Source organism: Sorghum bicolor, chromosome 6 (assembly GCF_000003195.3).
Source record: "Sorghum bicolor cultivar BTx623 chromosome 6, Sorghum_bicolor_NCBIv3, whole genome shotgun sequence".
NCBI lineage: Eukaryota > Viridiplantae > Streptophyta > Magnoliopsida > Poales > Poaceae > Sorghum > Sorghum bicolor.
The window spans coordinates 4,386,271-4,401,567 of NC_012875.2; the positions used below are offsets into that span (position 1 = coordinate 4,386,271).

At 43.2% G+C, this 15,297-nt stretch overlaps 1 protein-coding gene across 1 annotated transcript; it reads left to right on the forward strand.

The window, feature by feature from the left end:
- Positions 1,990–9,601, forward strand: LOC8067756 (ABC transporter G family member 25). Its single transcript, XM_021463449.1, has 13 exons — positions 1,990–2,465; positions 2,633–2,709; positions 5,443–5,718; positions 5,842–5,905; positions 5,998–6,141; positions 6,262–6,296; positions 6,375–6,448; positions 6,624–7,510; positions 7,609–8,364; positions 8,452–8,600; positions 8,677–8,966; positions 9,060–9,184; positions 9,299–9,601. The coding sequence occupies exons 1-13, from the start codon at positions 2,209–2,211 to the stop codon at positions 9,453–9,455; spliced, it is 3,291 nt and encodes a 1,096-aa protein (XP_021319124.1). The 5' UTR covers positions 1,990–2,208; the 3' UTR covers positions 9,456–9,601.

A 15,297-nucleotide genomic window follows, 5' to 3' on the forward strand; every position in this document is an offset into this window, starting at 1 on the left:
ATACCATATCCATATCCGAATACTTAAATCGTATATTTATGATATCGACATCCATTCGTATCTTATGCAACATGATTGACATTATGCGTATTTGAATCCGAATCCGACAAGAAATATGAAAACAAATATGATATCGGTGATATCCGTCCGTATCCGATCAATTTTCATCCCTAATCGCGCCTTAATGGACCCATATAATTGTATAAAGCCTTTTTAGTGGAGCTTTAGTCAGCTCTAGCTATCTTGCGAACCGCAACTGCACTATAGGAAAGAGCCGAGGGTGCACGAATCTATCCTAAACATACTCTAATTTCAATTACAAGCCGATGTCGATGTATATTCTACTCTTCTAGGGTCTAAAAAATGTTTAACCAAGCAATCACTCTAAAAATATGGGGGACTCGGAGTGCATACATTCTATTTTTATTCTAAAATTTTGTTTTAGGCCTTGTTTAGTTCCGAAAATTTTTGGAAAATCGACACTGTAGCACTTTCGTTTGTATTTGACAAATATTGTCTAATTATGGACTAACTAGGCTCAACAGATTCGTCTCGTCAATTCCGACCAAACTGTAAAATTAGTTTTTATTTTTGTCTATATTTAATACTCCATGCATGCGTTTAAAGATTCGATGTGACAGGGAATGTGAAAAATTTTGCAAAATTTTCTGGGAACTAAACAAGGCCTTAGCCATAGCAACACTAGAGATTCTAACAAATAATTAATCAAGAGAAACCGTAGGCACCATTCTATTAGCCTAATGTTATTACTAGACAAGCAAATGTGCTGCATGACCTAGTATGTTTTGAAACTGGAGCTTGTTCGTTTGTTTAAAAAGTCATGGTTGAAAGTGAAATTCACTAATTTATTATGAGAGAAAAACACTACTGATTGGCAGAAAATGTACGTCTCAAGACAAACGAATGGAGTTATTTTAACTCAAGTACAGGTCATATATAAAGACATAATAAAGGGAGTTTATGGTATTTTTAGGAATAGAAAATCTAGTTGGAAGAAACCCTGGTTTCTTTAATATTACAGATAGAGATAGTACACAAAGAGATAAATATTAGACTAAGGCCTTGTTTAGTTTACCTCAAAATCCAAAAACCTTTCAAGATTTTCCGTCATATTAAATCTTGTACACATACATGGAACATTAAATATAGATAAAAAATAACTAATTGTACAGTTTGTATGTAATTTGCAAGACAAATCTTCTGAGTCTAGTTAGTCTATGATTGATAATAATTGTCACATACAAACGAAAATAATACAGTACCTAAAAACTTTTTGGCTAGGGAACTAGGCCTTAGTATATATAGTAGAAATAAAACAGGAGAGGGAGAAAACGTAAAGCAGGGAGGAAGCAGTTAGGTTGGCCCATGTGGCAGGCAGAGGCCGAGTCCAGTCCACACGCCTCCAAAATACTGAATCAACGGCTGCTTTTTCTGCGCCTGATCATTTCTCCCTCTTCCTTCCTCCTTCCTCCCTCTCCCGCGTGCATCTCTCGAGTTGAATTCAACCTTGAAAAGCCCTCCAGGGTCCACGCACCAGGGCCACCAATAGGGATGAAAACGCTACGAATATTTTCTGACCGTATTCGATACCGAATTCGTTTAGAGAGGTTCACATCTGTCCGTATCCGAGTCCGAATATTCAACATCTGATACCGTATCCATATCCGAATACGTAAATCGTATATTTATGATGTCGACTCTAATTGTATCTTATCCGGCATTATTGACATTATCCACGTTCGAATCCGAATCCGACCAAAAATATGAAACAAATATGATATAAGTGATATCCGGCCGTATCCGATCCGTTTTCATCCCTAGCCACCAACCAAATCACCATACACTATAATACAAAATACCCAATTTTCATGCCCCTCCGTATCCGTATGTAGCATGTATGTACACACAGGCCTAGTCAGAGGTACCAGTAGAAGTACGCTACTCCACTATGAGTACAGTATAGTATAGTACGGAGCAGTATATATTGGCAAAGCATCTCTTTCTCGTTTCCTCGCTCGCAATCGCAATTCGGGCAATACGTTTCCATCCTCCCTCCCGCTTACCCGGCCGCCCATCCCATCCCTCCCTCCCCTCCTGCTGCTGCTCCCCTGCCGGCCGGCCGGCCACGCTCTTGCTGCCGCGGCGTTGCAAGTTGGAACGCCAGGTGCGAGCGGGCGCTCCTCCGGAATGCGGGATGCGAGGGCTCCGCAGCTCCGGCGGCGAGGCCTGCAGGGCGGTGTCGTCGCCGTCATCCTCCCCCCTCTGCTCCTGCTCCTCCTCCTCGCAGGCGCCGCCACCGGGCAGCAGCAGACCCAGCCGCCGCCGCCGCCGTTGCCTACGGTGCCTCCGGCGGACCTTCCGGACGTGGAGAGGCAGCTCAACAACCTGACCGACAACGTCGCTACCACCATCTCCGACAGGTTCAGCTTCTGCGTCGCCGACCCGTAAGCTGCTCTGCTCTTCTCTGCTCTGCTTCTTCTTGACTACTACTACTACTTCTTGCTGGCCGTCCCGGCGCCCGACGGCGGCGGCGGCGCCGGCCGTCGGTACAAAGTAAAGATTTTTTTTTGCCCTTTTCCTGATTGGTGGTGGTGGTGGTGTGCTCGATCAGGCAGGAGGATTGGAACGAGGCGTTCAATTACACGTCCGACCTCAGCTTCGTGGATCGGTGCCTCAGGGAGACCCAAGGTAAGCTGACAGGCCTTGGTCAATTCACATTTCAGGATTTGATTACTTTGTTTGTTCGCATTTTGAATCCGAGAATCTCGTCTCGGTGAAGATTATTATTGGGCCGGGTGAAGAAATTATTAATAATTAGCTGGGGATAGGCGCCTGGCTACCTGCCTAGGAAATTAGTAGGTTTCATCAACTTCTGAACCTGGACAAGGTCGTCAACACGCTCCGATTAATCCCCACCTGACGGACTCAACTGAACTGTTCTCTGTTACACCCACTTCTATTTCATATGCACTCCAGTCCTGTTTACAAAAGCCACAAGACTTTATATACATGAGTACAAAGACCAAAGACTTTCGCTTTCACACCATCTTGTTGTGTTGTTCTTGTAGTCCCTGGATTTTCTGCTGTCCAATTCCCCACGTCTTCACTGAAAAGAAACCATCTTTGTCTTCCAGGCAGCCAGCCAAGTGGCTGACGGGGACGTTGTCAGTTTGAAACGTTCTTCTCTCTTGCGCGTCTCTTAAGCATTGGGTTAGCATTGGATAGCACGAAATGGATAGGTTGCAACGGTGGCATTATTGTATCTGTGACAGGTGGGACCCCTAGCCTATCAGAACCATTTATTTCTGATTTGCAATTGCACAAAGAAATTGCGTACAGTAGCTGAATACGACTTTGGCACAGTTGGGTTTGACAAGCTCAACTCCAACTAATCGTATGATCCTACCTAATGACGTTTTAATGTTTACGCATTTTTTACTTTTTTTTTCTCGAACAGCGCAGGAGAACTGCGCGTCATTTCATTAAGGTAGAAAACAGGTACACAGGTCCAAGAGACCCAACACCCACACACCCCACAACTCACACACGCCCACACGCACTGTACTTTGGATTTACATAATTACCACATCAAGAACATGAAAAACGACCAAAAGTCTCCAAGCCCTAAGCCCCATGAGGCAGCGACATATAAAGAACTTCCTGGAGTTTGGCGGCCCCAGCCGAGCACCAAAGCCCACCCTCTGAGCTAATTGCCGCAAGGACTTCATGAACACTTGGCCTCTTCATATCGAAGACACAAGTATTACGATGCTTCCAAATCTCCCAAGTCACCAAGATTATCAAGGAGTTGAGGCCTTTACGCACTTCCTTGGGGACAGCAGCAGAAGATCTCTTCCACCATCCTGAGAAACGAGTCACAGAAGGTTGTGGTGCCAACTGCGATAGCCCCAAATGTTGAAAAACCAGGGACCAAACTTGGCGAGCAAAAACGCAGCCCACTATCAAGTGAGTAATTGTCTCATCCTCTTGATCGCATAATGGACATTTCTCCGGATGGGGTAGGTTCCTCTTTGCTAAGCGATCAGCTGTCCAAACCCGGTTGTGAAATACCAACCATATGAAAAACTTGCATCGCGGAGGAGCCCAGGTTTTCCAGATTCTTCTCCATGAGCCAAACTTGATGGATCCCTCAAAGAAGGCAGCATAGGCTGATTTACTGCTATAGGAACCATCCTGTGTTAATTTCCATCTAAATTGGTCTGGAGTTTCTGGGTGCAAGACGAGACCATCCACGATATCCCAAATCTGGAAGAACTCCAGCATGACCTCAACTGTACGAGCTCCCTTGACATCCTGAGTCCAACTTCTATTATGGAGAGCTTGTGCCACAGTCCTTCTTTTGGCTGTTCGTTTTGGAACTGCCTTGAACAAGTTAGGTGCTATTTCAGCCATGGTATGCCCATCCAACCATCTATCTGTCCAGAAAAATATTTTTTCCCCATTTCCGACTATGGCATCAACTGCAACATGGAAGAGATCCCGGGCCTTATTGGGAACAACAATAGGAAGGCCAGCCCAAGGCCTTTCCTCATCTGTCCTCTGTGCCCACAGCCAGCTAATTTTAAGTGCGCAGCCAAGCAATTCCAGGTTATGAATCCCAAGGCCTCCGTATTCAAGTGGCCTTTGTACCTTCTCCCAGGCAACCAGGCAATTGCCACCATTGGCCTGCTGGTGGCCCTTCCAGAGAAAACCTCGCCGCTTTTTATCAATGGCTTTAATCACCCATTTTGGTAGGTTCAAGGCAATTAAGTGATATATCAGGACAGCCGTCAGCACAGCCTTTACTAGTACCAACCGTCCGGCCCTGTTCATAAGGGAAGCTTTCCATCCAGGGAGATAATCTGCCACCTTATCAACTAAAGGTAGAAGCACCTCCTTAGTTGGTTTTCCGATGGAGAGTGGGAGGCCAAGATATGTGCAAGGAAAAGTCTTTGTAGAGCATGAGAGAATATTTGTCGTGAGCGCCAGCTGCTCATCAGAACAGTGAATAGGAGAAACTGAACTTTTAGCCAAGTTAGTTCTGAGACCGGAGGCATGGCCAAACAAGTCCAGTATGTGCCTCATAGCGATCAAATCCAAGTTGTAGGGCCTCAAAAATATTACTGCATCATCAGCGTAGAAGGAAACCCGATGACGTGCTTGCTGAACAGCTAGAGGCTGCAACAAACCCATCGAAGTGGCAATATTGACCATAGAGTTCAGGACATCCATAACTAGAATAAACAGCATTGCTTGCCTTTTATCATTTTACTTTACTATCACATTAATAGAATTAGACGTTGATATATTATATATATTCAATCCCAGTGTATAGGTAAAATTTTGGAAAACAAATATCAGGTTCAAGGCCATAGTACCGATTTTCGCATTGTATCTAATGAGTATAATGGTTTCATTCAGGCGACCTGCCTCAGCGTCTATGCACACCTGATGAAGTCAAATTCTACTTCTCAAGTTTGTACGACCGTGAGGGCGACAAGAACATCAACCTCAAGACAAACATAAACTGCAACATTTCTTCTTGGGAGAAAGGGTGCGATGCAGGATGGGCTTGCGCCACCAATCCGGGTGTAGATCCCAGGAACCGTGATAGGAATGATATCCCACTGAGAACAAGCAACTGCCAGGCGTGCTGTGAGGGATTCTTCTGCCCCCGTGGTCTTACTTGCATGCTCCGTGAGTCTTATCTCTCTGACAAGTTCTAAACACTTTTTGTTCGATGTTAATTATCATATACTAATTAGTTCAGAGAAATTTTTTTATTGGCTTGTGCTGACTTTGTGTTCCTCTTGGTGTCAGCTTGTCCACTAGGCTCATACTGTCCACGGGCCACGGCGAATCAGACAACTGGTCTTTGCGATCCGTAAGATTTTTCTTGATGCATTCCTATTGCAATAGGTTTCTTGATAAACAAATTCAGTATGCCATGTATCTGAATTGTGGAACTTTGATCAGATACAAGTATCAGATAACTCCAAACACGACTAATAGTTGTGGAGGTGCTGACATGTGGGCTGATATCCAGAGCACTGAAGAAATCTTCTGCCCAGCTGGTTTCCACTGTCCAAGCACAACAAAAAAAGATAACTGTAGCAGTGGGTACTGATCTATTTTCTCTATCTTGTAATTTTTTTTAAGAGACTATCTTTTACTTGAACCTTAACAAAGTGAAGTGGTTTGATTTGGTCATTGTTGCTTGTTGCTCTGTTTCTTCTGCAGGCACTATTGCAGATTGGGTTCCACAGCTGAAAAGAGTAAGCGTCGTGAACATGACTTTGATCACGCAATCATACAAACCTTTTTCAATGAGCTGATTTAGGATTAATTTGCAGAGTGCATAATAAAGGGTTCCTGTGATGAAAACACAGAGAATGAAAACATCAAAATTCTTGGAGCTTGCATAGTGGTAAATTCTCTTGCATTCTTTTGTAAATTTCAGTAACTTTATGACTATCTTTATGTTCTAAAACAATGTTGTAATCAACTGCATTCCACGGTGCTTGTGCCTGGCTCCCTGCTGCTCCTTATCTTATACAACTGCTCAAGGTGCATTGTGATTCAAACTTTTCCATTCTACGCAGGGTGCATTGTGCCTGCTGCTTCTTATCATATACAACTTCTCAGACAAATTCCTCAGCATCCGTGAACGGAGGAAAGCAAGATCGAGGGAGAATGCCATTCAGCTGGCTCGGCAGCAGCTGAAGGCACAAGAGGGATGGAAGGCGGCAAAACAGTTTGCAAGGAGGCATGTGAATGGTATGCAGGGTCATCTTTCACGCACATTTTCACGAAGGAGGTCATTTCGTCAGCAGGTAGACCCAGAAAATTCTAGCCACAGGGTGCAGGAAGCACCGCTGATGAGTGAGGTCCAGATGCAGGAAATGTCAGATTCTGTTGTGTTTGCTTCCCAAAGCACAAATGAGATAACAGAAGTAATGCCATCAGTTATTGTCGATGTCAGTGATGATGGAGAAGTTGTTGCCACAAAGGAAAAGCCTGTGCCAAAAGGAAAGCACCGATCAACCCATACACAAGTATTCAAGTATGCATATGGCGAGATCGAGAAGGAGAAATTCCAGCAACAGGAGAACAAGAATCTAACCTTTACTGGTGTGATTGCCGCGGTGAAGGATCAGCAGAAGGAGATAACTAGGCCTTTGCTTAAGGTTGAGTTCAGGGACCTGACTTTGATGCTTGGAAAGAAGAAGCTGCTGAGGTCTATCAATGGTGAACTCCGGCCAGGGCGCGTAACTGCTGTCATGGGCCCATCAGGGGCTGGCAAGACCACGTTCCTCAATGCCGTTACTGGGAAGGTGAGTGGCTACAAGATGACGGGTTCTGTCCTTGTTAATGGAAAGAACGTTAATATCCGTTCTTACAAAAAGATCATTGGATTTGTGCCACAAGATGACATTGTTCATGGAAACTTAACAGTAGAGGAAAACCTTTGGTTCAGTGCAAAGTGCAGGTAACAATTTTATTAAATACAATTTTGTAGTTATCCCACTAGTTTCTGCCATTTTTCAAAAGGAGCAATCTTTAACAATTCTATTGTAAACCTAACAGACTATCTGCAAGCATGAAGCATCGTGACAAGGTGCTCATAGTGGAGAGAGTAATAGATTCTCTGGATCTTCAGGGAATCAGAAATTCATTGGTTGGCACTGTTGAAAAGCGCGGGATTTCTGGGGGGCAGAGGAAGCGTGTCAATGTGGGCATTGAGATGGTGATGGAGCCATCCCTTCTAATCCTGGATGAACCAACATCTGGCCTGGATAGCTCCTCATCGCAACTTCTCCTCAGAGCTCTTCGGCATGAGGCACTCGAAGGTGTGAATGTCTGTGCTGTTGTTCATCAACCGAGCTACACATTGTACAACATGTTCGACGATTTGATACTTCTTGCAAAAGGAGGGTTGATGGTTTACAATGGCCCAGTAAAGACGGTAGAGGAGTACTTCACAACTCTTGGAATCCATGTTCCTGACCGCGTAAACCCCCCAGACCACTACATTGACATTCTTGAGGGCATTGTGAAACCTGAGTCTGGCATCAAAGCGAAGCACCTACCAGTGCACTGGATGCTACACAATGGCTATGAAATACCAAGTGACATGCAAGATGATGTCAGGGAAATTGGTGAACAAACCCCACAATTCAGGTCCAGCTCCTCAATATCTGGTTCAACCCCTCACTGCCTCCCAATCAGAAATGTGTTTGCAGAAGAGCATGACCGTCTCGAACAGCATTTATCAAAACCAAAGGACTTATCGAGCAGAAAAACACCAGGGATAATTATGCAGTACAAATATTACTTGGGAAGGTAAACTCGCTCAATGCAACCATTTCAATCTTCTTCTCACAATCTTGAACAGCTACTAATCAGTTGTTACTGATATATACCATTCAGGGTTACGAAACAGCGGCTGCGTGAAGCTAGGCTGCTCATGGTTGATTTCCTGATACTAGGGCTAGCTGGTATCTGCTTAGGGACAATAGCAAAGCTCAGTGACAAAACATTCGGGATGCCTGGATACATATATACTATAATTGCAGTTTGTAAGTTCAGATATACACACCCTGTTTTCACAATGAACTAGATGAAAAGTTCCTGACATAAGCTACTACCATGCAGCTCTACTGTGCAAGATTGCAGCACTGCGGTCATTTTCACTGGAGCGATTGCAGTACTTCAGGGAAAGAGAATCTGGGATGAGCTCTCTGGCATACTTCCTTGCTAGGGACACAATTGATCATTTCAGTACTGTTGTGAAGCCGATCATTTACCTATCTATGTTCTACTACTTCAATAACCCAAGATCAACAATTGGTGATAACTACATTGTGCTCCTCGCACTGGTGTATTGTGTGACGGGCATAGGATACACTTTTGCTATCTGCTTCAGTCCTGGCTCAGCACAGCTGGTATGCATCATGACAATTAAATTTTTCGTACAACATCTTCTGAATGATCAGCCCACATATATACACTTAACCTCATTCTGATGCTTGTTACAGTGTTCTGCACTTATACCGGTTGTTCTAACTCTGTTATCCACTCAAAGGAGTACTCCAACATTTCTCAAGAGATTGTGCTACTCAAAATGGGCATTGGAGGGCTTCATAATTGTAAATGCCAAGAAGTAAGTACTTGTTCATCATGGTCTCTTTTCAGGCTAGAGTTTTTGTTTTATGCATGTCCCTGTTGTAATGTACTGAACTTCAACTAATGGGATTTTTTTTTTCTTTTTATGCAGGTATCCTGGAGTTTGGCTTATAACTCGCTGCGGCCTGTTGTTCCAGAGTCAATTTGATATCCACAATTACAAGCTCTGTATTTTAGTTTTGTTCATGTATGGTCTGTTCTTCAGGATGGTGGCATTTGCTGCAATGATTTTACTGAAGAAGAGATGAATGTAGTATAGTTGTACCATTTAGTTCATATCTAATTTCTTCATTCATTTGTATATTTGTAAATCAGTTCTGATGAAAGGTTTTATAGCACTGACCGGTGTACAGATGAGAAAAAGGCAATAGAAATTCAGATTTTTTTGGCATTATTCTTTTAGGTGTACATCCCCATCTCCGAAATCCTTGTACTTGAAAAAAAGAAGATTCAGCAAAATTGTTATCCAAACTATTATATCTAATCTAATACGTACAAAACATGATTACAATTAACTGGTACTACCACCCAAAGGTGACACTGTCATAGAAGCAGAGGCCGTCAGCTTCGTGGATTCTTTGCAGAAACAACCACCACCCAAAGGTGATACTGTCAGGGACCGACATGTGGGTCCTTTGAAGCCTAAGCCGTTTGTAACTGAATAGAGGCAACGAAGAACACGAGCTCAAGGCGTCCGTGGATGCGATGGCGAAGCAGTTCGCCGGTGTTCAGGATATGGCAAAGTAGTTCGCCGGCTTCCAAGGTGATCTCTCCACCACGCTTGATAAGCTGACGGATCTGCAGGCGATGGCATATTATTGCGGAGACGTCCATGAGCTCCATTATACAGCAGTCGAAGGATGCATCGACTCGGATCCAGCAGTTGCTACCTCCGCCGCCAACTGTGCCCTCGACGCTGGTGCTGCCTCCACCGCCACCTGCGCTCTCTGAAGAGTTTTTGCCGCAAGAATGGACTGTGTTTTAAGTGTGGTGGGAAGTGGGCTCCAAATCAATCATACATGCCCTGACCAAGTACCCATTCATGTCTTGGAAGAATTATGGGATGCCTTGGAGATTCAGACAAATGAGGATGGAGAAGAAATTCAGTCTGAAATATTAACTACTGATGAAACAATCATGGTTGTGCAGGAACAGTTGAATGTACCTAAGTTCAGAAGACAGACTCTGAAGTTATTGGCAAGAATCTGCGATAAACAAGTATTGGTGTTAGTCGACTCAGGGAGCATTGGCACATTTATCAGCAGTGGGCTAGTACAGAAATTGGGCCTGTCCACAAAGAGCTGTCAACAAGCTATGTTCAAGGCTGCTGATGGAGGTCATTTGCAGTGCTCTAAAATGGTACCACATCTGGAGTGGTGGGTACAGGGTCACACCTTTGTGTCAACTGCCAAAGTGTTGGAGGTGCGGTGTTATAACATGATTGTTGGTGAAGATTGGCTTGAGGCAGTGAGTCCAGTCCAGGTGGACTATATATTGGAATTTTGGGGAAGATTCTGGCCAGCTCACGGTCCAGCTCCCAGACTTTTATTCTTATCTTCTTAGTCTTTTACATATGAGTCCTTATATATTTTCTTATTTACACCAACACTCCCCCTCAAGATGGGCTAAAGATATCTATCATGCCCATCTTGTTACAACTCAACTCATTCTCACTTGGCCCTAAAATCAACTCATACTCTAGCCTTAGAACTCCACTATCAAACTTCTCCTTGATAAAGAATCTATCAATCTCAACATGCTTAGTGCGATCAAACTGGACCGGATTATTTGCAATATTGATTGCAGCAACATTGTCACAATGAAGTATCGTGGTCTCATTTCTCGACACCTGCAGCTCTTTTAACAAGCCTTTCAACCACAACATCTCACACAAGCTCAATGCCATTGCCCTATATTCGGCCTCTGCAGTAGACCGAGCCACAACCGCTTGCTTCTTGCTACGCCATGAGACAAGATTACCTCCCACAAACACATAATAACCAGATGTGGACCTTCTATCATCCCTGCTACTTGCCCAATCTACATCACAATATCCCTCCAAATCTAAATGCATGTTCTTCTTAAACCACAATCCTCTTCCAGGTGTCCCCTTTTGGTACCTCAATATTCTATAGACCAACTCCATATGTCCTGTTCTTGGGTCATGCATATACCTGCTTACCACGCTCATTGCATAAGAAATATCAGGTCTTGTATGACACAGGTATATCAATCTCCCGACCAGCCTTTGATATGTTTCTTTGTTAACAGAATCTTCAGACTGGGCACTGATTTGATGATTTTTATCGATAGGAGTACTGCATGGTCTACATCCAAGCATTCCAGTCTCTGCCAGTAAATCAAGGACATATTTCCTTTGAGATAGAACAATTTTCTTTAGGTGACCTAGCAATCTCAATTCCAAGGAAATACCAAAGTGGTCCTAAATCCTTCACCTCAAAGGCCTTTCCAAGATTCTTTTTCAAACACTTAATTTCCTCCACATCATCTCCAGTAATCACTATGTCATCCACATATACTGCCATAATTGTGATAAATGTCCCTATATGCCTGTAGAAGACCGTATGATCACCATTGCATTGTGTGTATTCCATACCACAAACTGCCCTCCTAATTCTGTCAAACCACGCTCGGGGTGACTGCTTGAGTCCATACAATGACTTTCTAAGTCTGCACACCTTCCCAACAGTTTGACTATTTGCAAACCCCGGTGGAATCTCCATATAAACCTCCTCCTATAGGTCACCATGAAGGAATGCATTCTTTACATCCATTTGATGGAGTGGCCAGCCAAAATTAACTGCACAAGAGATCAAGGGCCTAACTGTACCCATCTTTGCCATAGGAGCAAAGGCCTCATCATAGTCAATGCCATATGTTTGACTATATCCTTTTGCAACCAATCTTGCCTTGTACCTGTCGACCTCTCCTTTTGGGTTTTGCTTCACAGTGAAGACCCACTTACAACCTACTGCCCTATTTCCTTTTTGAAGTGGGACCAATTCCCATGTCCTATTCTTTTGAAAAGCATTCATCTCTTCTTCCATTGCTGCCTTCCACTTAGGGTCCTGTTTCTCACACTTCTAGTCCCTTAGAACAGGCACTGTTTGTAAAGATGCAACAAATGCTCTATATGCAGGTGAAAGATGAGAGTATGAGAGAAAATTAGCAATGGCATGATCTGTACTAGGATGCTCAAACCCATAGCGAACAGGAGGTTTTCCAAAATTAGGTCTAGTGTCTCTACGTTGTGCAAGAGGTAACTCTACATGCTTAGGAGTAGGAGAGACATTACCACTTGACCCAGATTGGGTCGAGGAGCTCAATGGAGAGAGGTCCAAGGAGAGATTTGGGACTGGAGAAATAGGCTCTTGTGGATGTGGTGTACCAACTTGCTCCCCCTAGCTCCTAAACCGTCTCCTTTAGTACACTATTGGCTCCTTCTCAGTTGTTTCCCTATTCTCTGCTAAACATGGGTTCATTCCAACAATCACCTCTTCACTCCCTTCAACAATAACCTCCTCACTCTCATCATCAATCATCTTTTCATTCTCTCCATTCTCATGGCCACCACTCCTCATATCCACCACATTATCCTGATCCACCACCTCCTTTTGAACTTTAGACACATCCATTGGACATGGGATAGCACCAACAATCATTTCCTTTTGGGCCATAACTCCTCCATTCCCCCCTCTCTATTGTCACCCTCAGTGACTGAAGAGAATTCTTCCAACAACCGATCAAGGTCCTATTTTGTGTAGTATGGTTCAAACTCACGAAATGTCACATCCATACTCACAAACAATTTCTTTCCAATAGGGTCCCAACACTTGTACCCCTTTTGTTTAGAGGAATATCCAACAAAAACACACTTTACTGCCCGAGGATCTAGCTTGCCAACTAAAGGTCTATGGTCCCTGACAAAGCAAACACAACCAAATACCTTGGGGGATACCTTGAATTACTATTGTTCCAATAAAAGTTTAGCCGGAGATTTCATGCCAAGAATCCTAGATGGCATGCGATTGATGAGATATGCAGTTGTCATCATAGCCTCACTCCACATGTACTTGGGCACATTCATCTGAAACATCATGGACCTCACTACCTCCAACAAGTGTTGATTCTTCCTCTTGGCTACACCATTCTGTGGTGGAGTACCAAGACAAGTGGTTTGATGTATAATACCATGATCAGAAGTATATGCCATAAAATCATTGTTCACATATTCCTTTCCATTGTCAGTGCATTAATCCAGACCCTTGCATTAAATTGATTTATGACCAATTTATGAAAATCTTGGAAGTATCGAAGAACCTCATTTTTGCCCTTGAGCATGTAGATCCACGTCATATGGGTATAACAATCAATAAAGGTGACAAATCCCTTTAATCCACTCACAGATGTAACTGAACATGGACCCCAAACATCAGAGTGTATTAACATAAAGGGTTCAGAACTACGAAGACCAATGCTAGGATAAACCAATCTTATATGTTTGCCAAGTTCACATGCATCACAGAAAAGTTTACTTTTGTCTACATCACTAAAAGCATTAGGATATAATTTGCTCAAGCTTTGAAAAGGAACATGTCCTAACCGACGGTGGAGCAGCGAAACCTCCCTCTCATGTTCTCTAGAAACTACTGTCAATGCTGACTTCTCATGGTTAACAATCCACAACCCATTATGCCTGATCCCAGTCCCAATCACCCTCCCCGTACTCTTCTCCTAAAAGGTACATGAATTTTCATCAAAGGTAACGATGCACTTGAACTGGTCAACAATGGAGCTAACAGAGAGAAGATTGACCGGGAACGATGGGACATGCAAAATAGACGATAGACAAAGGGATGGAGTACACTCTAAGGACCCTACTCCATGGATAGGTTGGGGGTGCCATGAACAGTTTGAATAGTTTCAGAGTGGGTATATGGAGTGCATGATTTAAAAGCGTTAGACATGCTGTGACATGCCTGGATGCTCCTGAGTCTATGATCCATTCTACATTATGCCTATATATGGATGCAAGTGCTTGTGCCTGAGTACCTTCGCCCAAATGGGCGTAGTTGGCATGGTTACCAAAGTTACCAATGGTAGTTGCAGGACCAACTGGGGTGGTGATGGAGATATCACATGCTTTGTTGTTCTGCCATTGTTCCCACTGAATAACTTGCTCCCCTGTTGAAGTAAAAAATGGAGCCTTTTCCCTCTTTAACTCCTCCAATTCCCCTATCTTAGGCAGGGCAGCAATCATTTCCGCCTCCAAAATCCGTACCTTCGATTCCAACTCCGCCTTCTTATCACTCAAACAACACAATTCCTTCGTCTTTGCTTTCACCTTAGCCTCCATTTCTAACCGATATACCTCAGCTGCCATCCTAAGCTCTTGCAGGCTCTTCTTTAACTCCGCCTTCTCTTGACAGTCGATAACGTCAACTTTTATTATAACTTTAAACCTAAAGGAGATTGTCACACCCCAAAATTCTAACTTTGGGATATGACTTAGAAAACACTAAAAACAAAGACAAATAATTTATTTTTTTATAAAATGTTCTAACTTTATTATGTTGCCAACATGTTAGATAGTGGAAAAATATGGGTTTCTATTTTTTTTTGCAATTTAACTTAGTGGTTTGTTGCACTCATGCCGTTGCACAATGTTTATACTTGAAAAATGAATTTATTTGTTTCCAAAATACGCCTAGGGTTTCATCCCATCTTCATATCCCTAAAATACCAAATCGGTATTCAAAACTCCAATCAAGTCTTTTGCTAACATCCAACAAAAATCTAGCATGTCCTATTCTCTTTCTCTTTCCTTTCTTTTCTTTCTGGAGCTCTCAATCATTTTCGTGTCCACGAAGTATTCGGGCCAATTTCTATTGTCTCTCAATCATTCATTATAAATGAATCTTAAATTTCCTTGCTCTTTCCTGTGAAAACAACATCCCTCTCCTTATGCTATAGCCCCTACTTTTTCCGTTCAACCAAAAATAACAGTTACACATAATGCTCATTCACAAATTTTCTTTGATACATTTTCTTTTAATCACCACCCCTTAA